Consider the following 27,828-nt stretch of genomic DNA (forward strand, 5'->3'; position numbering starts at 1 on the left):
AAAGCAAGAAAAAAAATTTTGAAGTGGAGCTCTTGCGCCGTAATTTGTGTCATCTCTTTGCACCTGTCCGCAGGGCACAGCACTGTGGGCACTGTGGCTAGGCAAAATACAGTTCTCGTTCCTAAGTGAAGTTTCCACTGCATGCTGGCATCAGAACATTGTGTAGTAGAGCAGATGCTCTTGAGCAAAGATTTTCTTAGCACTGCTGGGGCAGTACAATTCACCAGTGAGATGGTTGTTCAGTGTGTTCATGCGGCACTCAGTCATTGTTGTCAGAGCCATGACAGACTTGTAGAGGAAGCGAGAAGGACACTACGCTGCTTGCCGGAGCCGCGGTTACACTATGTTCGGTCACTCTGGTGCGAGGCACTTCCACACGATTGGGCCGTGCTCACTGCCAGTGTGCCACGTGTTACCTGAAGCCGTGGTGAGGACTTCAGTCCATCACGTGCGCTCCAAAGCACGCTCTCCGCGATCTAATTTAGACTTAAAAAGATGACTGGTATAACGGTTGCCATGCCGACTGGTTGTGTGGTCCAGGCGAGACAGCAGGTTGAATAATAATAATAATAATAATAATAATAATAATAATAACAATAGGTTTTTGGGGGACAGAAAATGGCGCAGTATCTGTCTCATATACCATTGGACACCTGAACCATGTCGTAAAGGAAGGGATAAAGGATGGAGTGAAAGAAGAAAGGAAGGAAGAGGTGCCATAGTGGAGGGCTCCGGAATAATTTCGACCACTTGGTGATCGTTAACGTGCACTGACATTGCGCAGTACACGGGTGCCTTAGCGTTTTGCCTCCATAAAAACGCAGCCGCTGCGGTCGGGTTCGAACCCGGGAACTCCGGATCAGTAGCCGAGCGCCCTAACCACTGAGCCACCGCGGCGGGTCAGGTTGAATAGCCCCATTTTTCTGCTCTTGGCTGCCTGGTGCTAAAGCGGGTCCGTTCAAACTTGAAAGCGAAAACGATCTCGCTTTCCACATACCATCCACCGAATGTCATGCGATATCTGCCTTAGCTCCAGCCCTAAAGATGCACGACTGCGAGTGAGGGCAAACTGTAGTGGTTAACTGGCCATAAATGTGTCATTCCAGGTGCCATGCTCTGTGGTGAAGAAGCATTTAAGGGGCCCCAAACACATAATCAGTGCATTGTTTTGCCTCTTGGTTGCATAGAACGAGTTATAGCAATGCTATTAGCATCAGTCGTACCACGTATACAGTCGAGCCCGCTTATAATGAACATGAGCGTCACATGGCGTCCGTTCATTATATTCCGAAGTTCGTAGCAAGTGGACCACAGCTTTAGACAGTTGCTTCTCAAAACACAAATTTTTTTTATTTGTGAAAAAGTCCGTGATGGACGTCTGTTTTTTCAGCGCAGATCCGATGAGGGAGGTTTCCAGTTTATTTAAAGCAGGAGCATGCTCTTCGCCGAGGCCCTTGGGATAGACAAGTTTTCTGAGGTGCTCTATGTAGCCCATTGTTACAGGCGCGCTTATGGGTGCTGGCTCCGAAGTTTCAGCCTCATCTGATTCCTCCGCATCACTCTCGTCCCGCACTTCTGAAACGATGCCCTCATCCGTGCACAGTTCCGCGGTGTCGGCGTCGTCATTGACAGAAATAAAATCATTCCAACCAACATCTTGACCCCCCATGTCAGAGTCGACGAGATGCTATCACAAATTGCTGCCGGTTTTTTCATCATCCAAAGCATCAGGCTAGGCATCAGACACTCAGACACTGCGTCGACGAAGCCGGCCTTGCAGAAGCAGTTCCACACGCCAGTGGCCGTCACCTTCGCCCTGGCCGCTTTCATCATCTCTACCGCTGATTACAATGGCAAATGGGCATGGTGTTCCTGACCGCCAACCTGAATTGCAACCAGGGCCCGAGATTTCAACGAAGCCAACGAAACGTCCGCACCCCATCAAGAGTGACAAAAGCGTGCGACAGGGTTGACTTGCAACGTGCACAGGCGGCAGTCAAGCTAAAGATTTACAGACACACAGCGCCAGCGGAGAGACCAATGAGGGGCATCCGTGAGCGTCAGTGCAGCCACCTCTTGGCTCCCACGGAAGGCTTACTTCATGGAACGTGGCCTCCGAGATCAGCCAAGGCGGTGCAGTTGATCGCAGAGGCCACGCACGGATTTGCAAGGGAGTGAGGAGAGGGCAGCGGAATTGCGAGAAGGGGCTAGAGGGCGATCTTGGAAGGCGCGTCGTCGGGAAAAGGGTAGCTCGCTTGAGAGCGGCATGAAATGGGGCGGGCAGTTTGTCTGCGATGAGGCTCGGGAAAACACACCGTGTGCCAGGCGCATAAAGGGGTCGGAGGCAGGTTATCCCCATCGCGGCGCCGGGTTTACGCCGTCCGTTTGCTGTAACTGATGAGCAGGGCTTAATGACGTTCGTTATACGTGCGATTTTGTGCCATTGAAATAATGTATATTTTGACGGTGCGAGGAAACTATACAGCACCTTCTTTGTAACTGCCCTCAGTTTCAGTGTGAGCATGCACTCCTGGCTGCAACACTCCGCCGTTTAGATCCTCGGCCCCTTACTGAAGCCAAGATTCTGGGTCCTTGGAGTAAGCCTTCATCGCAGAGGACAGCTTTGAAGGCACTTTTAAAGTTCTTGAAGGACTCAGGACTGAGTGCAAGATTGTGAACAATCAGTGTGTGTCCTGTGTACCCTGCAAGTAGGGCCAACGGACATGTGGAAAAGTGATCATCTCCCTTTGTTCTCTCCCCTTTCTATCTTTCCCTCCGTTCCCCTTCCCACGTGTAGGGTAGCATACTGGGTGCTGCCTTGTTGACCTCCCTGCCTTTCCGTTTGTCTTTCTCTCTCTCTCTTGACAGTCACGCAGGTTTTGTTCGTTATAAGCGAAAGTTCGTCTTATTTGGGGGTTGTTATATGTGGGCTCGACTGTACTCCGGTTTTAATATTTTAATTAGCTCGCAAAAACAAATTCATGGCACTTATGCTGTCACCATACAGCTGCGGTTTTTAGCAATGGCTATGACATCACTTGGCGGGAGTTTGATGATTGGACAAACAATAAATATACTGCAAATTTGGTTCATAATTAAAGATACATTTTGTCAAGTTTTGTGTTTTATATTACATCAACAAAACCAACTTGTCTGCCTTAGATAAAACCGCTGTATAGCAAGTAAAACAAAAATGCACCACCAGAGGCTCTGGCTACTTTTTTCATCGAAGAACTTTGCGCCTCTCTGTAAACATTCTACGACCTAGCACACAGCACTTACGGCTACTCTCTATGCATCCAAGAACGGCTTTGCGGAATCGATCCGATCGAGCCATTGCACACTATAAGCGTTCGTTTCGGTCCCAAGGAAGGATGCAAAGAAAAAAGCCGCTCGTTTCACACTTAGCAGTGCGCATCGTCAGCTTGTGGAGGATCACCGGGCGGCGGCGCCAGATGGCGCCATGTTCCCTTCAACGCGTGCTCCTTGCTCGCCATGACCAACCAGCGCACTGGGAGCGACGGGCCATGGTAGGCGGTAAGCAGTAGCGGTACGCGCTATGCTAGGTGTGTCTGATATCTTGTGCAGGCCGTCACACCGTCGCAGTACCTCGCGCTTGAGTTCGAATCGCGTTCGAATCCATAAGTCAGAGAACATCACTGATCAGTGTTTCCTTCTGCGCCGTCGATGTCACGATGAAGCATCGCTGGTCCATGGAGGAAAAAAAACTGAGGAAGCATCCAGCGACAGACTTGAAGCCTAGCCGTAAAAAGTAAAAATGCATTAAAAAGAAGAGAGTAGGTCCCCCCGTGGCCACGCCACGTGATAGCATGCGGTGATATCTAGCGCCGCTGGGCGCTTGCATGAGCAGACTAGTGCGGCATACTGACTGTAGGTCAACCTCCTTTCTGTAGGCGGCCCACCTCGGGCCGTGCAGATGCGTGCACTAGAACCTACCAACACCAAAATACTAAGGACTGACTGGGAGAGGGAAAAAACGGAGGAGGGAGCGGCTTCACATGCGCTTCTCTTGCGAAGGTTGGCCGCTTGGAGTCGCGCCCCCTCCTAAGTTTCTTTTCCTCCATGGCTGGGTCAGCTGGGCGTTCACATGGTTGTTGCAGTCATGCAAACGGCGCTGCCAGCCTTGGCAAGAACGAGTTACAGAGGACAGGCAACCATGGAGTGCAAAGTTCCGCCACGTGCTCAGATAGGTTGTTTTGATTGAGCGCACTAATTAAGTGTCGTCATTGGGAGAGTGAAATGGGAATGGGGAGCTGCGCGTAAATCGAGTTGAGGGCAGTGTGGAGTTCGCTGACCTTTCTGCGAACTCGTTGGTCTTGTGTTCGCAAGGAAGGCCGCTCCAGTGGGGTCGGAAGTTGCCAACAAAAGAACTTGTCCCGTCCTGGCCTCCCCTTCGTGCGGCAGACGTCCTTGTTTACTCCGCGCCGTCACAGGCATAGCTCGTCTTGAGAAGCCTAACCATGTACAGCTGTCGACATGTGTTCGTTGTCAAGGGGTTGACGAGGTTTCGGGGGCGCACAAGATACGGCTGAGTATTAGCCGAGTGACCGGAAGCCCACTATTCCCGTAACGACTGTCTTCTTCTCTTGCGGTGTGTTCTGTAAACAACTTTAGAGATCGTCTCGTCGGCATATGTTTGTCGCATGTGCGAAAAAGATAGGAAAGTGGTAACAGCTGGGCCGTGGGTGCCGTGAGAGAGGGTGGTCACGTTTTTGCTGTTTGTGTATTTGATTGCAACATCCCTGAAGGCATAGAGGCATTAGTCACACCTGTGAAGCATGCGCTGTCAGAATGAGCAGATATAGAGCAGACCCAGGAGGCGCAGGAGTGTACTTCTCGTGAACAAGGGTTCAGCGTTACGCAAAAGCAGGTCGGCGCTAATTCTGAAGCAGTGGGAACACGCGAGGTAGAGGTAAATCAGGATCTGATAGCGGGCACACTCCTTGCAGGTGATGGTAAGCTAGCTGCCAAAGATGAGTTGGTTAGCCAGGTGGAGCTGACACTGTGCGCAGTGACAGCAGGTGTAGCTGTAGGTGTAGGGATGTTGATAGCACTTGAGACGCCCGCGCTGCTAGAGCAGGCAGAAAGGGTGCAGCTGCAGGAGGAAAATGAGAAAGCTGATGTCAAAAAGCATTTCAAAATTCCACACGAATCTGTTAGCGACAAACCTGAGGCTTCAGTAGAGCTTCTGGCTGATCCAGAAGCTGCAAATGTTCCTGCAGCAGATTGGGAGTTGACAGCGACAACTGCAAAGAGTTTCACAGCAGGTAGGGAACTGGGGGATTCTGATACTCCAATCATCCTTATAGGTTTCGGCAATGGGCAAGGCGCCTCATTATCGGAAGTGCGGAAGCAAGGCGACGGAGGTTATCGTAGAAAGCTAATGAATGAGTGCATGCTTTTCTTTGAAAAGAACGCCGGGTGCCAACGCTGGAAACAGTTAGCACTACCGGAAACTGCATGCCAAAATGCAGGTCAAGTTGCCGATGACAGGACTAACCCTACTCTAAAATTCAAAGTAAGGGCGAATGCAGACACAATGGCAACAGCAACCTTCGTAGCCCGTGGGGAGCCTGTAAGCTCTATTGATTTTGAGAAAAGCGACAAGGGAGATCCGATAGCGGCGGCAGCCTTTACAACCGGCGCCGTTCCGGATAAATCGGAATTTTGGTCCAATCTTGCGGACAACGCTTAACAGAAACATAATGTTCTGTTTCGAGATGTAGGTGGCTAGAAATCATTTCTGCCAATTTGGTGCACCGATCTGACGTGGATTCTGGAATGTGCAGATTGGTGTCCTAACCTTGTGTGTGCGGATTGAATTAAGCGCAATGTGCGCGCGTGTGTGTGCGTTTGTGGACTGATGGAACAGCCGAGCATACATGTGCTTGTGTGTGTAATTTTGTTCCGGGAAACTGTGGCTGGACTTTTATGTCACACTGACAGCAAGTGTCCGCGTGACATTCTTGGTTGGGAGGTGTGGAGTTCGCTGACCTTTCCGCGAACTCGGTCTTGTGTTCGCAAGGAAGGCCGCTCCAGTGGGGTCGGAAGTCGCCAACAAAGGTACCCGTCCCATCCTGGCTTCCCCTTCGTGCGGCGGACATCCTTGTTTACTCCGCGCCGTCACGGGCGTAGCCCGTCTTAAGAAGCCTAACCATGTACAGCTGTCGACATGTGTTCGTTGTCAAGGAGTTGACGAGGTTTCGGGGGCGCACGAGATACGGCTGAGTATTAGCCGAGTGACCGGAAACCCACTATTCCCGTAACGACTGTCTTCTTCTCTTGCCGTGTGTTCTTTAAACAACTTTAGGGATCATCTCGTCAGCATATGTTTGTCGCATGTGCGAAAAAGATAGGAAAGTGGTAACGGTTGGGCCGTGGGTGCCGTGGGAGAGGGTGGTCGCGTTTGTGCTGTTTGTGTATTTGATTGCAATCTCTCCTTTCCCAAATGTTTAATCAGCACTCTTTCCCCAATCTGTGATTAGTTGGCCGAAACCTTATTTTCCTTTCCCTGACCACTGATTGGTGAGGTGTGTCGCTTGTAATCTTATTGGTGGCTGTCCCTGCTAAGGGCGGAGACAGAAGGCTTAAAAACAAGCGCACTGGGTTGAACGAGGGCTGAATTCGTCTGATCAACGGTTTAGTCATGTAAATAGCTTTCTCCTTGCTTTGTTTCTTCTCGTTTTATGTATGTTGTAAATAAATAGTTAACCTTCTCCTTGCTTCGAGTAACGTGAATGTTTGCGAGTTATAACCACCTGGTCATCAAGAAACCCCGATTTCACCATCAACAAGGTGTTTTCTCTCATCACCGCCTGAAGGGGGAAACTCAACTGGCAGCATTTTTCATTTCATTTCATTTCATTTATTGAAGCCTTAAGGGCCCGTGGGCATTACATAAGGGCATTACATATTTTTAAATTTCTTCATTGAATACCCCCAGTCCTATGCATCGATTCTTGTAATTATTTTTGAGTCAGCATCTGCGTGACATAAAGAATCCATCTGAACTGTAACCGGCATCCGTTCAAGCAGTGTTTCGCAGCCCCTTTAAGAGACAACACAACTTGTGGCGTGAGAGCTCAAATTTGAAAATTTGTTTCTCACTTTAAACAAAAATCAGCTGGGTTAAAATTTCAGAAATGAAAGACAATAAACTGCTCTACTAAACCCGCCATCGTTTTTATTTTTACTTGGAACACCTCGTGGTGAAACAGACGGTTGTTTATGGTTCAAAATACACTTTTCTGCAACTTAAGTACTTTATTTCACTTTGGTATATTCAATTTCATCAGGTGTAACGTTTTTAATAGGAAATAGACATCTGGGGAAGCAAGATGGCCATTCCTTAATTTCCGAAAGGAAGTTGATTTTTTTTTAAATGTCAGAATAGTATAATTTTTACATTTATATTTAAATTGTAAAAAAATATTTATACCATCCAAAAATACATGATTTCAATCATATCAAAAGCCAGAATCTCTGCAAGTGTCGTTAAAATTTGGATTTTTCATCGATTATGAGCTGTGCCTGGTTTCATGCCTTTTCGAAATGTTGAAACTGAGCTCACCTCATGAATAAATTTTTTTAGACAAAAATATTTTAGGCTTAGATTATGCACGTTGCGATAAGTTTTCCATGAATTTTTTTGAACAAATCGAAAATGGTCGAGGGTGCAGTGTCTGGGACGTTTGGCGTGGAATGACCCAGCTGTGTTTCAGCCTCATCTTGTTGCATGTATCACACCCTTCACATATCTGGTGTTCCTCAGGTGGCTTCACTCCCTAGCACTTCTCACATCGGTGTGAAGCTCTTAGTGCTGAGCATCGTGGGCGACATCTCCTGTGAAGGGCTGTTTGCAAAACTTTCGCAATAGGAAAGAGCTCTCAGAACTGTCACCTATTTAATGTTTAGAGATTTAGGCAGCGGAGTTTGGACTTCTCCAGCATGGTCCGAAAGTGATGGTGTTACTTCTGTGACTGGTGAGACGACATCTAATGCAAACAATGCCGACAAGGGAGCCAAACACAGCCCAGGCCCTGTTGTTGGAGAAACTGCTTGCATGCTAAATGTGCTTTGCCTGTTTGCCCAAATACGGAGCCTAATAGAGCAGTTGGGATCCAGTTTAAGTGGCTTGGAGGTTGCACTCGTAGCCGCGAGGTCGCCCCGGCGGCAGACGTAAATGGATTCCTGTGGTCTTACGTGAATAAAGCCTCCCCATGTGCCGTCCTTCATGAAATTCCTCCGGGATTACCCTTTACTAAATCAGTGGGTACTGTATTTACCCGCGTAATTTGGGCACCCCCAACTTTTTACCTGGAATTTTTTCAAGAAAACTTTTACTCGCATATTTTGCGCTCTCTGCTGTGCCAGACCACAGCATGTAAATGGCTGCATGCAAGGCAGGCTTGGAAGAATTGGCACGGCCACATTGCTGTGTGCAGTTGCAAAAGTGTGAGTGGTGAGGGCAGGAATTGTGCTCCTTTTACCGGGGACACTCACTTTGGCGGTCGCTTTCCTGGATGAACAGTTGCGTGCATGCCCGAATCTAAAACCCTTGAGCCATTTCGGGTTCAGTTTGCCACTAGTTGGCCGGGCCGTACGCGAGGGCCGCGTTTTATCGCCCGTTATCTCATTTGCCTCCTGCTGCTGGCCTCACGACTGTATCGTTGTGCGTTTATTGCTTTGAGGTGCGCATGCGCCTTCATGCTGTCCCGCAGTGAACTACATTAGGTGGGGCGGGTGTGCATGACTTATATTTCGAGTCAGCTTTCTTTTTTTTTTTTCCGTAAAGGATGTGAGATGGGGGTCTGCGCATGGGCGGCAATATACACTATGCTTTGCGCGTTGTGACTTTTGTAGAGTGTTTTAGCATGTGTGCACGAAATTTCCGCATAATTTGCGCACTTCCCTTCGTTAAGCCTTAATTTAAAAAAAAAAAGCATCCAAATATCTAGATTATGTGAGTAAATGCGGTATTTTAGTTGTTTACAGTTAAGGCGTACTGCCACTTTGCACATTGTTTTTGAGCAGTTCCATGAGGTAGGACTTCCAGGCGTTTCACTGTCCATGAGTAAACTTGGCAGTCTATCCTGTTCTGCTGTAATATCATGTCTTTCCTAACCAGAATGAACAGGTATTTTGTGTCCACGAGAAGCCCTACCGGTATCACTACTACTACAAGGGTGAATGGACGGCATAGCTGTATGTGAGATAAGCCTTGCTGGTAGACAACTTTTGCAGCGCACTCGTGATGGGAGTGGTCAGAAGACTGAGTGGGAAGAAGATTTTTCTGTGCTGAATTGTATGAAAAGCTGGTTCATGCCAAATTTTTCTTGTTGCACTTTGCTGTCCGTGGGCTCATGGCACCTCTGTCCTTTTTTAGATTCATTTTTTCCCACCCAGTATTACCTTGTGTACCATGCAGTGGGCTTCTGGTCATTTGAGTCGTGGCTTCCTTCTCTCTGTTCCCTTCATTCTCTTGTTGCCTTTCCAACCAATGTGATTAGCTGAGCCGTCAATTAACTTCCCCATCCATGTAGCATTTCCCCGTTTTCCCTCAATTGCCTACCTGTTTTCTCCCCTTTCCCCATTTCCCCCCTGGCACATGTGGTGTTTCAGCTGCTGGACCTGCTGTGGGAGCTGTCGCACCTCAACTCGCTGCCCAAGGCCCACGTCGAGCAGTTTGTTGAGGAATTCTTTGGCATTCTCTCGGAGCTGGGCAACAGGGACAGCGTCAAGCGGCAGTACGTCGGCCGCTGTGTTGAGGACATCAAGAAGGTGAAGGGGCCTTTCTCTGCTGCTTCTCTCTCTTGTTTATTTGCTCCGGCACCTTTTGTGGCTAAGGTGCAGATTCTGTTAAGATGAATTTCTCATGAACAGATTTTTATGGTCCCTTGAAGTTCATCTTGAAAGGTAGTCTACTGTACCTAATAGCTGTAGAAGCGGTATGGGGCACTTTGGTCTGTCATGTTCATGCTCAAATTTTCACTCAAGGGGAGACGTAGGTCTTGAAATGATAAAAAAAAATGCGAAAATTTTGATTTCGCAAAAATGGCATATTCGGGATCAATGTACTCGAGTTCTTGGCTAAAAAGTTTCGAGGTTTAAATCCAACCTCCAGCCGGTAAGGCCGGTTTCCATCCATCAGAGTTATAGTTGCACCGGTAAAGCAGATTATCACGAATTGCAAAATGTGAGGCTTGGCAACGAAGGGCGCGGGACACTGGAGCCATAGATAGGTTGGGGAGGAAGTCAAGAAGAGAGACAATCTATTGATCTTTATGCTGTGTGGAAGGCATGTCACAGGAGGTGAGTGAACGCGCAGCGGATTTGAGCCCGGAGAGGCTGGCAATCTCGGCCGGTAGCGGGACAGGGCGTCAGCGTCCTGATGTTTGCGGCCCAACCGATAGACGACACATAAATGTTACATTCTTGTAGACGGAGAGCCCATCGATCCAGGCAACCGGAGAGATCTGTTAGCGAAGAAAGTCAACATAGGGCATGGTCGTTGGTGACCACGTCAAAACGACGGCCATAGAGATAAGGTCGAAAGTTGCCTAAGGCCCAGATAATGGCCAAGCACTCTTTTTCTGTTACGGAGTAGTTGGATTGGCTTTCGTGAGGGTGCACAGCTGGCGTAAGCAACTACACATTCCTCGAATCCAGACTTGCGTTGGGCGAGCACAGCCTCGAGGCCAATGCCACTGGCGTCCGTGTGTACTTCGGTTGGGGCTTGTGGGTCGAAGTGGCACTAGATGGGTGGTGCCGTGTGGAGACTGCGCAAGGTGTTGTAGGCCTCGTCGCAGGCAGGCGACCAACTCGAAAAATTTACGTTGCTGCCGAGAAGCTGAGTTAAAGGGGCAACAATGGCAGCAAAGTTGCGAATAAAACGTCGAAAATAGAAACAGAGGCATAAGAAACTGCGCAGTTCCTTAAATGGAAGTAGGTTTTGAAAACGCGGTCACAGCATGAAGTTTGGCGGTGTCGGGGCAGATGCCCTCCTTTGACACAACATGGCCTAAAATTGTTAGTTCACGAGCAGCAAATTGACACTTCTTTACGTCGAGCTGAAGGCCGGTGTTCATAAGGCAGGTTAAGACATGCTTCAGTTTGGACAGATGAGTCGCAAAGTCGGGCAAAAATATCACGATGTTGTCGAGATAACATAGGCACGACTTCCATTTCAGGCCACACAGAATACTCTCCATCATTCCGAAAGTAGCTAGAGCATTACAGAGGCCGAAAGGCATGACTTTAAAATCATACAGGCCATCAGGGGTGACAAATGCGGTTTTAGGGCAATCTTCGGCTGCCATGGGGATGTGCCAGTACCCAGAGCGTAAATCGAGACGAAAAGAGTTCTGCTGCTTGAAGGCAGTCCAGAGCATCATCAATGAGGGGAAAAGGGTAAACATCCTTTCGCGTGATCTTATCATGTCAAAGCGGGTTGGTGTGTATCGAAGGAGGCACGAAACTGATGAAGCAGCGCAAGAAGTCGAGTGCGTTGAGGTACAGGGAGAGATGCTTCGATTGAGGGAAGAAAAACATCTGGAGGCGAAGTGTCGAGTGCAGGAACCGGCAGGCTGAGGGCATCTATGTCGAGGGACGGCGAATTGTCATTCTTATCGCGATAGAGAATGAAATCAGTGATCTGGACGGTACCGAGGCACTCACCGTGACGCTCTGTGGAAGCATATGTAAACGGACTGGTCACGAACAACGCGGTATGGCCAGCTGATAGGGTGACGATGGCATAAGGTATAGGCAGGTACTTGCGGCCCAGAAAGAGGGGCGATGGTGTAAAAATACATTGCCGTCGCGAACAAGGTCAGAAGTGATGGGCACAAGATCAGAAGAGCACGCAGGCAGTTCAGTGTTTTCGGCAACGATGGCTTTGGCAGAAGCAGCAGAAGGGGCATCGGGCGACGAGGAACCACTGTGCGCAAAGAACTCGAGTTCAGCATGAGCACAACCGATGGCTGCATTATTGCACGACAGGAAGCCCAACCCAAGATGATTTCATGAGGACAGGTTAGCAAAATGATGAATTCAACTACGTAGAGGATCTCCTGAACAGGGGCTTAGGTCAGCGCTCAGGTGGTGGTGAAACCACAGTGGTGAAACAGTCTCTGGTCTGTTCAGGTCAGCAGGCTCTCGCTGTGAGCTATGGCAGTGCAGCTAGGCTAATGCCCGTCTTCTTCTTCACAGTACTAGTCGCGCACCATTCCAAGTATCTGTACTCCTTTCGAAGTGTCTCCAGTATAGCAGAGTTTCTTTTGCAAGTCACTGCTACAGGCACTCTTTTCATGAATTGCCTATTGCTGTCGTAATTCGCAGAACACATGCGTGATCCCAGCTTTGAAGATGCTTCGGCACATCAGTGGAGCCAAGGGGTCCGCTGGCAGTAAGGGTCCGCCATACAAGCAAGACAAGGTCAGCCCAAAGAGTTGCTTTTCTTGACTGTTTTGTTACTTCTTTTTGTTGTCATTTGAGCGGTACTATCTAGAACTGCTTCTTTGGCTGCCTTCATCATATTGTCAACTGCTTTCGTGCAGTTCATCTTCAACGAGCTCAACAGAAGCCACGACTTTGTCAAGCTTGTCTCCACGAGCTTGGCGACATGTCACCGAGAAGCCGTGAAGCTAGCCAACGGCAAGTCGGTGCTGCCCCTAGTGCTAGTGGACGGCATCTACTCGCATCAGGAGGTGAGCTCATTGCGTCAACTCTTGCCGTGCTGACTGCGAGCACAAGTTGCGATGATCATGGTCGTGGAAGTAAGAGTTGTCAACTGTAGTGTCAGTTTAAAATTGCAGGTTTCCATGTTGTTAGTGAATGCATGTGGCCTTCCACAGGGTACAGACTGTCCCACCCAGATGGATTAGACAGTCTGCACTTCAAACCAGTGAATTGACAGTGGTCAACCTTATTATTTTTTTTTATGCATTAGCATTACTACCCTTGATTTCGTAAAATCTATCCCTGTTGTGCTCTGTAAGTTCTGCCGCACTCTCCAGGAGGCCTCTGCCCACTACCCACCCATTTATGCCCTCCACCCACCTTCGCCATCAAAAAGTTGCCACCCACCACCAACCAACTCACCTCCACGCTTCACCGACCAACAACCACCCATCTCTACCCTCTATAGTCCCTACCTACAACCTATACACTCACTTCCATCCTCCATATGCCTCCACCCACGAGGAGCCCACACAGCACTGAAGCAATAAAGTGATCGCGAATTACAATTCAAAGAAGGAGGGCGAAGGCGATCATTGTAGAAGCAAAATGAGCAACCAATGCTCTGCTAATGCAGAATTGTTGCATCACATCTTATGGTCACTATAGTCTAGGGTTTGACGTCCGTCTAGTGAGGAGCGAACATGGCGAATTAGTAAACATGCACTCTCCAAATTCTCGAAAGAAAGGGAAACGCAACGTTTCAGGGCTCATATGTTCATCACATAGCTCTATCACATAGCAAGGGACCCGTATGAGCCCCGAAAGTCGTGTTTCCTTTTCCTTTAAGAATTTAGCGAGTGTATGTTTACTATTTCTGCAATGTTATGGTCACCTGTGCATTTTGTTTTTAATCTTGGTGTTTCATTGTAGAAAAATAAAGTGGGCTCTCGCTCTTGGCATTCTTACTGCTAATAGGCAACGGGTTGCAGGTTGTCGATTAATGGTGGGTACTGTTAGTTTCTCAAAAATAGCACCAGCCCTCAAGAACGTGTCTAGCTTTTTAACTGAGCATATTTCCTTTTTTTTAAAGTTTTATTTATACAGTACAACCTCGTTAATTCGAAGTCATTGGGACCGTGAGAAATCTTCAAATTAAGCGGGTTTTCGAATTAACCGAACACACCAAGAAATACGACTTAGGCAAAAAAATTCGTTGCAGGAACGTGCTACCTTTATTTGGCATATTTTGAATTACTACTGAAAATAATCAGAGATGCTGGTTTGCCGCGTCCGGTAGTTTGCGGCTCCGAAGTTCATGCTCTCGAGTTGGCCAACTAGGTGAAACATCTCTGTACTTCCACCGTGGCACTCAACGAAACTGCGGATAACGTTCAGTGATCCGATAACCTCACCGAGTGCAGGTGCTCGGGGAGGCTCGTCGGTGTCGTCGTCGCTATCATCGCTGTCATCGCGCTTGTTCGTAACAGCAGTAATCTCACTCTCCAAGTCAGAGTAGCCTGTCTGCTCTTCGCTCTCAAAGTTGAGATACTCGGCGAAGCCGACTGTGTTGGACTCACCCTCCTCTGCGCAGAGTGCATTGATGCGGTCGCAATACTCTGCTCCTTCTTCGTCAAGCATAGCACATGGGTAGTCTGCATCGGCATCAACGGTGCTTTCACTGGAAAAACCAGCGTGTTCAAAACAACGCCTGATCAATGCGGGCTCCACTTGTTTCCAAGCGTACACCATGAGGCATATGGCTCCGAGGAGGTCGATGGAGTACTCCTTGCCATTGTCGTAGCAAAGGAGCATGCGCTTGAGCAGGTGGTGCCGATAAATCTTCCTAGTGTGGTGAATGAGGCCTTGGTCCATCGGCTGTGAGATCGAAGTGGTGTTCGGAGGTAAAAATACCATCCTGATGGCCTGGAGATGTGGGATGTCGCCATGTGCCGGGCAGTTGTCGACGACAAACAGGACATTCCTGCCTGTGGCCGCGAACTTGCGGTCAAGTTGCCGCACGTACTCCTCAAATATTGCACCTGTCATCCAGGCTTCCCCGTCTTCCCGACAACCAGTAGAGGCAGCATGTGTTTACCGCACATGTTCGCGCCAAACAGCACAGTAATCCTGTCCTTGGCCTGTTTCCTACCCTTGATGGCGGTGTTCTTCACTGCGAATGTTTTTGTTGGCAGCATCTTATAAAAAAGTGCAGCCTCATCAAGGTTGTAAACGTCGTCTGCACCGTACTCGCTAAGCAGCGGCGCCAATGTGTGGTTTTTCCAATCTTCGACAACGCTCTCGTTAGTGCTGCCGCTCTCACCACAGACTGTCAGAAAGGTTAAATTATTGCGTTCTTTAAAACGGCAAAACCATTCATTACTGCACTTAAATTCTTCGTGCCCAAGTTGTAGAGCTAGGTCGTTGGCCTTCTCCCGCAGTAGCGTTCCATTGACGGGAAGGTGGGCTGCGTTTGCTTTCTGCAGCCAGCGAAGCAGAGCAGATTCCACATCTTGATACGTGGGAGCCCGCACTCGTGACCGCTTCGAAGAATATGTCTTGCCGTAAGCCTCTAGTATTTTTGACTTGTTGCTCAATATTGTGGACAACGTCGAGAGGGGCACGCCATGCCTTTTGGCCAACTCGGTCTTCGAACAAGCGCTCTTGCCTGCTTCCTGGATCAAGCAGAACTTCTGCTGCAGCGTTAAAGTCTCGTACTTTGGCATTTCGTCCACTGCTACGGTCAAAATGCTAGCACTTCTGCACAGTCCCCGCAAAAAACAACGGCACAGTAGCCGACCCCCAAACGCGGCGCACAACGCAAAGAAATGGCGCAGGCGAGACCTGCGTCCCTGCATGGCGGTGGTGGCGGCGTACTTGCAGCATCGGAGGCACGGGAGAAGAGTGGACGAAGCACGCCATGGGACGGAGTGGGGTCGAGATCACGTGATAAAAACCGGTATGCCCGCCGCGCTGCAGTGAAGCACGTCTTCTCCTCTGCAGGCGCGCGTTTCGGCGGTCCGCGAGGTGCACTGCGGACCGATTTTTGTGCCGAGAGTGCTCCGGCTGGGGCGCTTCGCCTACAAATCATCGCCGTTGCTATGTGGCTTTGCCTCGCGGCTCTGTAGGGCCGTCGTTTCGCCGGGTTTGCGGCGAAACATGGATCAGGCATTGCCGCATAGCACCCCAAATTTTCGAATTAACCGGACTGGCGCAGGCCACCTGTTCGAATTATCCGGCCAAATTTACATTGGAAAATACGGGACCGCAGAAAACCTTCGAATTATCCGGGATTTCGAATTAACCGAGTTCGAATTATTGAGGTTTTACTGTATTATGATTGGTGACTTGCCGCATGGAAGTGTGGTGTCCTAATTGTTTGTCCTTTTTTCCAAACCACTTGCTTTGTTTGACAGGGTTAGTTGAAAATATTGCCACATGATGCTTAGGATGTTAAGATAGTTGAGAGAAGAAGAATTGCAATGAAAAGTACAAACCACTACATTCGATTCGGTGCGAAAGCATGGATTCGTGCTACGTAGAAGATGATGAGCGAGCAGTACTGTGGGACGGAGTGCTTGTGCTAGGCCAGCTGCGGAGATGCAAGAGACGATTTTGCTCAGGTCAGAACCACCAGATCAGGGCCACATAGAAGATGGCAATGAGTGGTCAGTGCTGCGGGATGGAGTGCTTGCACCAGGCCAACTGCGAACAGACAAGGGACAGACAACAGATGATTTTGCTTGGTGTTTGTGCCAACCGGATCAGTGGTTACTCACTAAAACTATTATTCACGGAGGAAGGAATTGTATGAGCAGCATTTTAGCTAGCAAGTACTAACGATGGTCATCTGTTGGATCTCACAACTTTTGTCCAGCTAGTATTTTCAGCGTGTTGCATATACAGTCCAGATGTAAACCCTCTGTCATTCTGGCAGTTCTATAGGTTGCTCCAGGCATCGCAACAAAAGGACAACCTGATCTCATGAATGCAGCCTGCATGAAACAGAAGTGTGGTAATTCTATGTTTGAGCCAAGGAAAGGGCTTGGAATGCACTAAGCAGTACACAATTTAGCAGGAAAGAACTTCTGCACCATCTGTTACTAAGGGATTGAAATAGAGTAGAACCTCATTGGTGAGGTCCTATTTTATATGATTTCTGTGTTCTGATGCTCAAAAAATTGAGAATTAGAAGGTTCCATTCAGTTCCACTAGTTTTCTTCTGGATAAAACAATTTCCCGGCTGCTGCGTTAAAAAAATTCAACAACTTCTGGTCGTATAATACGTTTAGCAACCAACTGCACATGTGCAAACATACGAATATGTTGATAGTGGGGGTGTGTGACATGAAAAACTGGAATGTAGTGGCAGTCACTTGCTATTATGACTTCTCTGCAGTGCATAGGTGGAAAAGGGCAAAGCATTAAAGAAAAAAAAGTGCTTTAAAATATGGGTGTGCCATTTCTGCTGGGACATGGCACGAAAAGGAAAAACGCATCCAACTCTTCGCAGTACCTGAGGAAGGTGCAGAGCATCTGAAAACTGCAGCGTCGTGCTTACAAACTGGTGAGCCAGGTTTTGTGAACAAAGCAGGAAGGGTAAAACACTGCGGCAGTCAGCCGCTGCAGTGGCCTCTGCACATTATGCAGGTGCAAGGGGCCGAAGCATTCGAAAACGACGAAAATATCCTGGCTATTTTTGCAATTGCCGTCAACTGAACGACTGTGTTGCGAAGTTTCTTATGTGTTAAGGAGAGTGTCTATATGAGCTGTGAATTCTGCAAGCACTGGAAAGGACCTGGTGCCAAGAAATGCTAATCGACATTTTTATGAAGTGAAATTGTAATTAGGTGGTCTGCACCACACGTCTTCCCGGATAATACTTCTTTCTCCTCGTTTTTTTTTTAAAACATAGCAGCATGGTTTTAGTGTAGTCACCAGCACTGACCAGCATGGCCAGCACCAGGGGCTGGCCATGCTTGGCACATCGGCTTCGTGTTGGCAGACGGCAGTCTTTGTATTTGGCTGACATTTTTTGTGGTGTGGCTGTTCATATTTTAGACAGTTAAGCAATTAATGTAACCGAAAACGGTAACCTTTTTTGTTTTATTTTAATGTTGTGTTCCTGACCTTTTCTTTTTATCCAGTATTAGCGTTTCTTACTCATACTGTAAGTATTGCATAATATCCTACATTATTTTCTGGTAAGTATTGTACGGCTGATACTATTTATATTTTTTTGTTGCTGCTTTCAGGATTTGGTTCACCCTAGTGCTTATTGGTTAGTGTTATCTCACATTTAGGAACTATCTGCACAAACACTACAGTTGACCCATTAATTCAGACTCGTTTAATTCAAACTTCTGGTTTATTGCAACTGACGCTTTTGTCCGATCAACATGATGTGAATTGAATAGGCTCGTATTTTATTAGCTCTACCTAATTAAAACGGATTTTCAGTTCTTTTTGAGTTTTAATGATAAGAAGTTAAATCTGTTTTCTTTCATGGGAGTAAGGAAAAAAAAAAAAGGCTTTGTCAGGTCGGCATGGTGTCAGATATGACCCTACAGGGCAAGAATAGGCATTTGTATCATCTCTATTAGTGAGATGCTACAGTCTGCATACTTTTGCTAGAGCCCACGCACTACTAAAGTAGGTAGAAGAGGATGGGTCTTCAAATGCGAGCTGTAATAGAGGAAAGTAGGGAAGCGTCAATCTGGGGGCTAGTGTTTTAACAAGGGGGCTTGTCTTTGTCTCGGATATATAGGGTGTCCAATATGTAAACACGAGGACATTCAAGCCAACATTCATCACTTACTGTGGGACTGTCCAGCTCTCAAGCCTACAAGGAACCGGCACCTGATGGTAGCAGGTCTTTCACCAAGCAACCCTGCCTCATACATTGCCTGGACGCAGGGACCGTACCATCGTTCTCTACTTGACTTCATCAAATCAGCTAGCCTTTTTGCATTCATTTAATCTCTACTACATCATTATCACACCTTCACCCATCATTGATGCCCTGGGGCAATAAATGTCACTTAAAAAAAAAATATATATATTTTCACTGAGACAAAGACAATTCCTGTCATTAAAACACTGGTTAGCAGGCTGAGACAGCCTCAATCTTGTTCAAATATGCTGCTCTTGCATCAGCAGCCGGTTGTTGTTTGCACCTTTGTTTTTGTAATTCTTATTTTTTTTTTCACTTTGTTCCGTTTTAGTGTTAGTTTAGTTATTTAGTTATTGTTAGGCTTATTATGCTTGCCATCGTTTCCTGTTTTCATGTTTATTTCTTCTAACTTGTTATTGTTTATTACGCTCATAGACTACTCTACGTTAATGCTTTTTTGGCAATGCCTATATCACCCCATGTAATATTCTTAAGTGGAGGGCCTCTTGGGCTGTTCTGAATGAATAAATAACCGTACCACCTGTGGCTGGTTCTTCTCTGGCAGCATGTCATGGCGCACCTAGACTTCCTGCAGTTCCTGCTCAAGGATGGCTCCCAGTACCTGGCCTGGAATCGGGCCAAGGAGATCTGGGACACGCTGGTCACCAACCCAGACGCGTGCAGCTCGGACCGAGAAGTGGGTGGCAACCTCGGACTTATTTGCAGCTTGAGAACTTTGGCCTCTTGGCAAGGGGTTTGCGCATTGGCTTTTCGGACCCCTTGGTCTCAGAGGGTTTCCCAAACACCTAAGTCCATTGGTGACTAAACCACCACCTTTCCTTCCACCCATTTTGTTTTGGAAGTATGACCGGGAAGTGGCAAGAAGGGGTAGGCAGGTGGTAGGAGTGGGGTGTTGTGATCACTTGACCACACCGTGCACATCGCCTGTGTCTTGTGGCTTGCACTGAGCTGCCCGGAACAAACTGAGCCAAGGTCGCCAGGAAAGGTATGCTTGTGTTTGTACTAGTAAATTCACATCTGAACATGACCCATGGGGAGAAGGCCACGGCGATGGGCCAAGGGGGGACATGGACTCCTCATGAGCATGTCGCACGAACGGCATCTTTCTGTGCATCATCATTATCGCATTCCAACTAGCACGCATTTTTTGCATTTTCAGTTTTGTAACTTCCCTGCGATCTCTTTTGTTCGCTGCCTTAGCTCACTGATGATGGAATTAATGCTCAGTGAATGTTTGCAAAATGTCATGTTTAGTTGAATGCAACACAACTGCTTAATCTAATCTTCCTGATCATCTGCATTTTGATGTCCCAGAATTCAGTGAACTGTTCAGGTTTTGCATGAGCAAAACATTTTCCTTATGATGGTCATTTCTGTCAGCAGACATATGGTGTGGTGATGGGAGCTTTGATACAGGCTACGTTGACATATCCAATACAGTAAAACCTCTTTGATTTGGAATTATCAAGGGTCAGTGGTAATTGTTTCTTTGCTTAATTTCATTGCTCTTTGCTTTTAATAATTCTGAAGGCATTTGGGCTCTGCAGTTTGCATCTGAATTGGCCAAATTTTATTGCCACTTTGGATTTGTTCTATGGCATCTTGTTGCCTCTTGCAGATGTGCTTTGAGTGGTATGAAAAGTGCCTTCAGGACCTGGAGTCGGAGACACAGTCACTGCTGTTCCAGCACAAGTTGCTCAAGATGGATCCCTCTCAGGTCTCCTCAAAAGGTTGGTCTGATGTCAAGAATGCCAGAGGGCACACAGTTGTGCATACTTGAGCATGAAAGCCAGTTGGAAAAGGACACCTGGAGGGTGGCAAAAGGGAGCGCTCATTAATTAGCATCTGAGAATCACTGAGCAGCAAAATGCATGGGAGTCCCACAAACCACTGTCTGCATTCCAAGTTGCGTCTCTTTCGAGGGCATTATTTTTTCGGCCACACCTGGTTGGTTAAAACACTAGAAGCAGATGTGACAGCTTGTGTGCAGGGAAAAGTGCTGAAGAAACTGGATGGTGACATCACATGACAACACGCAGGCTGCGTGCAGTTCCGTAGCGGATGCTCAAGGAGATGGCACAACCAAGATGGCAGCTCACTATGAAGCAGAGCCTCTTGCTTGGGAGTGAATTCATAGATGTTACTGTGTTTTTCATCACATCAACGTGCTACAAGTAGAACACAGGGCATTTGCTTCGTCTTATTTTGCCATAGCACAATATATGGGTGCTAAATCTGCCTATATTTATTTTATTTGGTGATTCAGCAGCTCCTAGGCCTTACTAGAAACATTGGTTTGCTGATAAACGTTTGGTGCCAATCTTTTCACGTGCTAGTGACGTCGACATATTAGATGCCTTAGATAGTTCATTCACTAACTTTGTCCTTCTTGCTGAATCAACTGAATGCTGCGTGGACGACCTGTGGTGCTTTTTCAAAGAACTTGTTCTGAGGTGCATCAAGCGCTTCATTCCCGTGCGGCTGAAGAGAATGCAACAAATGAATCCCTGGAAAACAAAAGAAATTGTACGCCTGGGAAGAAAAGCGAAAAAAATTAGAAAGCAGCATCGCAGGTGCCCTTCGGCAACTAATGCAGATAAGCTTTGCGCATTACGTTTGCAGTTGAAAGACAGTATCAGTAAAGCCAAAAAAACACTTCTACACTGTTTCTATGAAGAATTTTCTCCTTTCTTCCCCGGCAAAGTTTTGGCTCCACTTCTCTTCAAAAAAGGAGCCCTTGCCCAGTTTTTGCATAAATAATGAAACAGTGACCGATAAAGCATTGATAGCAGTGTCATTTAATGAGTTGTTTTGCTCTGTGTTTACAAACGACGATGGTATAAGACCAAGTTTCAACCTACCCACTAATTGTCCTCCTATCGATAATGTCTGCATATCAGAAGAAGGCGTTCTGTCATTTTTGTTTACATTAGATACTAAAAAAATCCCCGACAATTGATGGCATACGAAACGCCTTCCTTGTAAGGTATGCCGAAGGGTGTTCAAAATACTTGTGTTTACTATTTAGCAAATCTTTGTCGCGAGCAGAGTTACCAAATGATTGGAAATATGCCGAGATTACACCAATACCTGAAACAGGAGACCGCTCATTAATTACTTCATACAGGCCCATCTCAATACTCTGCACATGCGCTAAGACATTCGAGCATATTATCTTCAAGCATATTATGACGTTTGTCGAAATTAATAACATCATAGATTATAGGCAGCACGGGTTCTGTAAAGGGCTATCGACTACAACGCAGCTAGTCGAAACTGTTCACAACATCGCAGCAGTTCTAGATAGGCAAGGCCAAGTTGATATGATTTTCTTGGATTTCGAAAAGGCATTTGACCGCGTGTGTCACCAAAAGTTGCTTCTAAAATTAAAACCGATTTTAAAAAATGAGTCACTGCTACAATGGATAGAGGCATATCTTACATCAAGGAAACAAAGCGTGTTCATTGATGGAATGTGTTCAAGGCCGGCACTTGTTCGTTTTGGCATCCCACAGGGATCTGTTCTCGGCCCGTTATTTTTTCTTATCTTTATTAACGACATAGTAACGACTATACCGGTGAAAATCAGGTTTTTTGCAGACGACTGCATCCTTTGTAATGAAATTAACAGCCCAAGGGACCAGGCCGTATTAAATTCTTCACTTACCGCTATCGAAACATGGTGCTTGACATGGCAAATGAAGATAAATACAAAGAAAACAGTAGCAATGACAGTCACCAGGAAACGGCAACCATTACCCTTTAAATACAGCATCAATGGACAGGTTCTCTCTTCTGTACTAAGTTACAAATACTTAGGTGTAATTCTAACATCCGACCTCAGATGGAATGAACACGTAACCTACATCACAAAAAAATCCATGCAGAAACTGGGATATCTGAGGAGATGTTTGCGACAGTCAACACAAGAAATAAAACTTCTAGCGTATAAAACCTACATTAGACCAATCCTTGAATATTGCTGTATTGTATGGGATCCATGGACCCAGCAAAATATCAATAAGTTGGAGAGCATCCAAAGAAAATCGGTAAGATTTATATTCAGTTCCTATAGCTGGCGCACTTCACCAAGCATACTTGTTAAACAGGCTGGCTTAGACCCACTACGAATCAGACGCTATCGGGAAAGGTTGAAGATCATGTATTTACTGTACCATGACAAACTAGGATTAGAAAAGAATAAGTACATTGAACAAGTCACTAGACGCCCAATGCGATCGCATCACTCAAAAAAATTAAAGGAATATTGTAGTAAAACCAATGGTTGCAAACATTCATATTTCCCACGAACGGTCCGAGATTGGAACTTGCTGTCTCCAAACACAGTGGAAAGTCGATCCGCCGAGTCATTCTGCAGCGCGCTACAGAAAAACATAGGTATGTAAATTTTTTTTTGGAAACAGATGAAGTATAACCTGTCTTATTTATTTGTTGTGATTTTCCCTATCACAGCGATGGTCTAAAATTAGCATTCATGTGCCTACATTTTTTTTTACTTTTTTATGCGAAAACTGTGCTAAAAATGTTTTGCAGTGATTTTTATGCTGTGTTATGTTTGTTTCTATCTTATTTCCCACTCCTGCCTAAGGCCTCAAATAAGGCTGGCAGTATCTTCAAAATAAAAATAAATAAAAATGTTTCACTTTATCAAAACCAGATGACGCTACTCTGACTTGAGTTGTGTCTGCAGTGGTGTATATTCAGCTAAAGATGATGGCCTGTTGCACAGTTTAACGTCGTGCAAAATGTTTGTGTTATGTATACGCAATAATGCACGTGCTAATCTTAAACTATTAGCTGTTGGAGCATCTCTCATTGTGAACGTGCACGGTGTCTGAAGTGTGAACCCGCTCGTCATGGGGATGGTCAGTGGTCACATGTCACTTCACTGACGTGCTTGACATGCCGGAAGAAGGATTTTTCAGCGCCACTTACGAGTGTCGAAAGCTACAATGCAGTGGCTCTACGTTGAGTTGGTGAGTTAGCTCGCGAGTTAGTTTTATTGCGCTAGCACCCATAGTGACCATTCCCCGCATTTAGCCATTGTGTCATTGCTTGTCTGAAACCTGCTTCTGGCAGGTGGCAGTCTGCCCATTGGGTTATTGGGAAAGAAGAGAATGCAGTGGAAAAGCTGTATGGAGAAGAGAAGGGAAAAAGGTCGGAACTGGCACAGAACTCTGTGCAGCGTGAAACACGAAGCTTACCCAAAAGATCACATGCACAAACATCCAGGAGGTTTCCCGAGGAATATCACTGATTCTTTGTTCTAAATTCGTGGAATACTAGCCTTTCCTTTGTTGCAAGGGTGGCCACCCTGAAGTGTCGGCAGTTTATGGTGTTAGCTGTTCTGAGCTCGTTCCTCAGCTTTGCGCTGTTGACGTTGGCGTCCGCAAGCCCACTGTTGGGCGCCCAACACTAAAAATGCACCTCAGACAAACGAGCCCAGCACTTCCCTCTTTCTGCCTCCCGAATACGAGGGAGATGCTCTAATCAGCTCTAGTGTGTCTCCATTCGTGCACAATCACAAGCCAACTAACACTGGATCATTTGCCTTGGAAACTCGCGGCGACGGTCCTGTGATTATTTTTAAGTTGGCTGTCAATTGTTTCAGCATTTTCATGTTTCAAGACATACTTTGAGCATGTCAACATCCACGAGAACAAGCTCAAGAAACGACCCGGTTGTCTGGTGAGTGGTTTAGTTTCTTTTCTTCTCTCATACTCGTCATCATTGCCAGTGTCAGCTGTGACAGAAACCAGTGTTAACCATGATGGCAGCAGCCACAAACCTCATTTGGTCCCCTCTGGTAAATTTTAATGCTAACATGAGGTTTGCCTTTTTCCATGTAGGACCGCGGTTCTTACATTCACTGCGGAGAGATTACTCATAGCACACACAGTTAAAATTGAAAATTGGTTGTTGGAGAAAGGAAATGGCGCAGTATCTGTCTCATATATCGGTGGACACCTGAACCGTGCCTCAAGGGAAGGGATAAAGGAGTGACTGAGAGAAGGAAGGAAGAAAGAGTGGGGGTCTCCGGAATAATTTCGACCAGCTGGGGATCCTCAACGTGCACTGACGTCGCACAGCACACGGGCGCCTTTGCGTTTCGCCTCCATCGAAACGCGGCCGCCGCAGTCGGGTTTGAACCTGGGTACTCCGGATCAGTAGCCAAGCGCCCTAACCACTGAGCCACTGTGGCAGGTCAGATTCAGTAGAAGCTTCAGTTTTAATCACGTATTGAAGAATTATACACTCGTGATGCATAAAAGGAAAATGGAGCGCCACACTTGCCAGCGAAAACACAATTCCTGTTTTGCCAACGTCGCTGCTATCACACCAGCCAGTGGAAAACTCTTGTTGCCCGCAATGCACACCAGCGCAAACCACGCCAGGCACCAACACATTGCTCCTTGTTTTCGCTGACTGTCATTATATCCCGGCACCGCTGACGCACCATCTACCGATGTCTTTTGCAAGGTCATCCGTCCTCCAAATAAGCAACCAACCTTGCACTGGAATATGAGCATATTTTAGTGCACCATGGACAATTTCATGGCCACAGTGGTCATGTTCACGGCACTTCTGGGTTGAAGTCTTCAAGTATTAGGACTGTTTTTGGCTGGGATCTCTAATGAAATTTCATAGAGAACATTGTGTCGGTTTGAGTTGCTTTATGCGGTTCTGTCTTTCGGAGTGTTAGCCCATCTTGGTTGTACAGCAGTGGCTTAATTACCTAAGGCAAAGGAATAACACAGAGAAGAAAGGTTAGGACAACATAAATTCCTTTCTGTGCTTCACACACTTTTTTGAGCATTTATTTATTTTTTGTTTCACTTGGATCTGCTAGTGATGTTTGAACGATTGCAACATGTTCCATTTGAATTATCTTTTTATCTCACCTGTGAAAATCGATCTGCTCATCTGTGTTCCTGTTCTTTTCGTGAGATTGTGCCCCCTTTCACCAATGTGTCTGCTCCTTCCTGGTGGGGCTCTCTTGCAGGTGGTGGAGAAGCTGGAGCTGTCAGGCATAGACTTTCTGTGGCAGATATCATTGGCAGCACCCGAGGAAGACATAGCTGAGATGGCCATAGACTTCATCTTGGACCTTTCCTACAAGTACCTGTCCCCGAGGCTCAAAAAGGTGCACCATAGCTGTGGCACATTCTTACTGTGCTTTTCCTGGTGTCTGCCCGTTTCTTGCTGTGCACAAAATGTCGCACAGAAACGCTATGTGCTAGACTGAGATAAGTGCACCAAACCTGGACCTAGCCTTGTTAAGCGGAGTCGAGAGTGTTGTTTTGCTAATTTGGGCTTTGAATGTAGAAAAATTTTTAATGAAGAACACGATGCTGTGTCTAGGGATGAACTTTAATTTGAAAGGTAATTTGAAAGTGCCAGAAAGTCAGTATACTCAAGGTGGTACAGTCGATCCTGGATATATCAAACTAAGGGGATCGCAAAACAATTGAAAATTTCAATAGTTCAATATATAAAATATGCCTATCGTAAGAAGATGAGGACCACGCAGTTCTGCCATGCTTCGTCACCATCGCTGGTGGCTGGGGCGCAAGTGTTGTGCTGAAGCTGATGCCTCTGGCTGGCTGTTCTGTAGTGCTGCATCCCAACCGCTGGCTGTGTTAACCGCTGTGATCGTCATTAAATCTCTTCACACTCAGAAGCTTATCTAAAAAATTGGCGGTGGTTTAGCATTGGTTAAACCTGGAGTGACGCGACAGCTACAGCTGGCCAGGTGGAACTTGGTCACGTGACCAACCACGTGACAAACCACATGATCAGCCACGGCGCCCCGCACCACGTGACAACGTAGCGGCGTAGCCACAGGGCGGTAGCGCCGCCACAGGGTGGCAGTGCCGCCGCAGCGTGGCGGCACTGCCACGCTGAAGCCTCGGAATCCTACAGTAATGTAGTTATCGCTACAAAACTCTACTTATCTCGGACAGTTTCCTGAGATCATGACAAGCGGGAACTTACCGATTCGTTCCTCCGAGGCTCGCAGAATTCGAAAGCACTGCGCGACAACCACTGCACTTTATTTGGCAAGAAAAAGCCTGTGAGTTTAGCTTGCTTTTTTCTTCTGTGTCGTAAAAATCATTGATCTGAAGAGGCATGCAAACAGAACTTTCTCGGAACCTGAATCAAATACAAATAGTCTAGCTTTAATACTGAATCAAGTACAAATAGTGTACCTCAAAACCGACTCAAATATTCGTCCGATTATTCGTTGCTTGTGCAAGTATTCATACGTAATGAATATCTATATGAAACAGTGAAGAACCAGCTGCAGTGCTAAAACGCTTGGAGTTTTACCTTGTAGGGTCACAATGATGGTGTGTCAGATGTGCCTCGCCGACATAATGCAGGTTCGGGCCAGCGAAAGCTGAAGGCACAGCCAGTGTCCACTGCGCGCCTGTGCTCTCGTTTCGAAGAAAGGAAGGTTAATTAAAAGCTAGGGGTGTGCGAATGTTCGAAATTTCGAATATGAATCGAATATGCTTGATATTCGATTCATATTCGTATTCGAAAATTGATATTCGTGAATTTCCGAATATTCAAAAATTCCCGAATACTCGCCAGTGATCGTATACTGCGCATACTTTCATAAATTTGACTGTGGCAAGACCGCAATATCTGGGCAAATTAGCCGATAATCGAGTTAAAAATTCCAGGAAAACGGCACAGAGGTCTTATCCCCTTCCTTCTGCGCCGATTATCACGCGGACCGACCGCATCCCGACGGCGCAAGGCTTCACCTCGTGAGAATTTCCCCAAGTGGGCTTTCCCACATATCACCCGTGCTGCGAACAAGATGGCCGACGGCCCACTTCGAGCAATCTCAACGCGAAATCGCTTTTTTTTTTTTAAATCCTTTGGTAATGGATTACATATTTAATGCTCACATTCGAAGAATGAGTCCTATCGCCTATATAACTCTCCGAGCGTGACTTCCGCCATCCTATTTTGTAAACTACGCCATGCGAGAAAGCCTATTTGCGGAATGTCGCGGGAACCTCCTGAAGGGGTGCGTCGAGTAGTCACAATAGGGCAAGCGATCCTGTTAAAATCCCGCCTATTGCATGGTGCATTGTAACCTGCACACCTCTTTAGCGGGCGTAACGGCAGGCGTGGCAAAAATCGGAAGGCCTCTGTCGCTAGGGCAAGAAAATAGCCTA

General features: G+C 46.8%; 1 protein-coding gene across 1 annotated transcript in view; it reads left to right on the forward strand.

Moving 5' to 3' along the window:
• LOC144110741 (ubiquitin carboxyl-terminal hydrolase 24-like) overlaps positions 1-27,828 on the forward strand; it is a 276,311-nt gene that overhangs the window by 64,245 nt on the left and 184,238 nt on the right. Inside the window, 7 exon segments of the mRNA XM_077643811.1 lie at positions 9,643-9,801; positions 12,361-12,456; positions 12,579-12,728; positions 19,158-19,289; positions 20,232-20,343; positions 24,246-24,322; positions 25,638-25,778. Of these exon segments, the coding sequence (XP_077499937.1) occupies positions 9,643-9,801; positions 12,361-12,456; positions 12,579-12,728; positions 19,158-19,289; positions 20,232-20,343; positions 24,246-24,322; positions 25,638-25,778 (867 nt within the window).

Source organism: Amblyomma americanum, chromosome 11 (assembly GCF_052857255.1).
Source record: "Amblyomma americanum isolate KBUSLIRL-KWMA chromosome 11, ASM5285725v1, whole genome shotgun sequence".
In the NCBI taxonomy this organism is placed as follows: domain Eukaryota; kingdom Metazoa; phylum Arthropoda; class Arachnida; order Ixodida; family Ixodidae; genus Amblyomma; species Amblyomma americanum.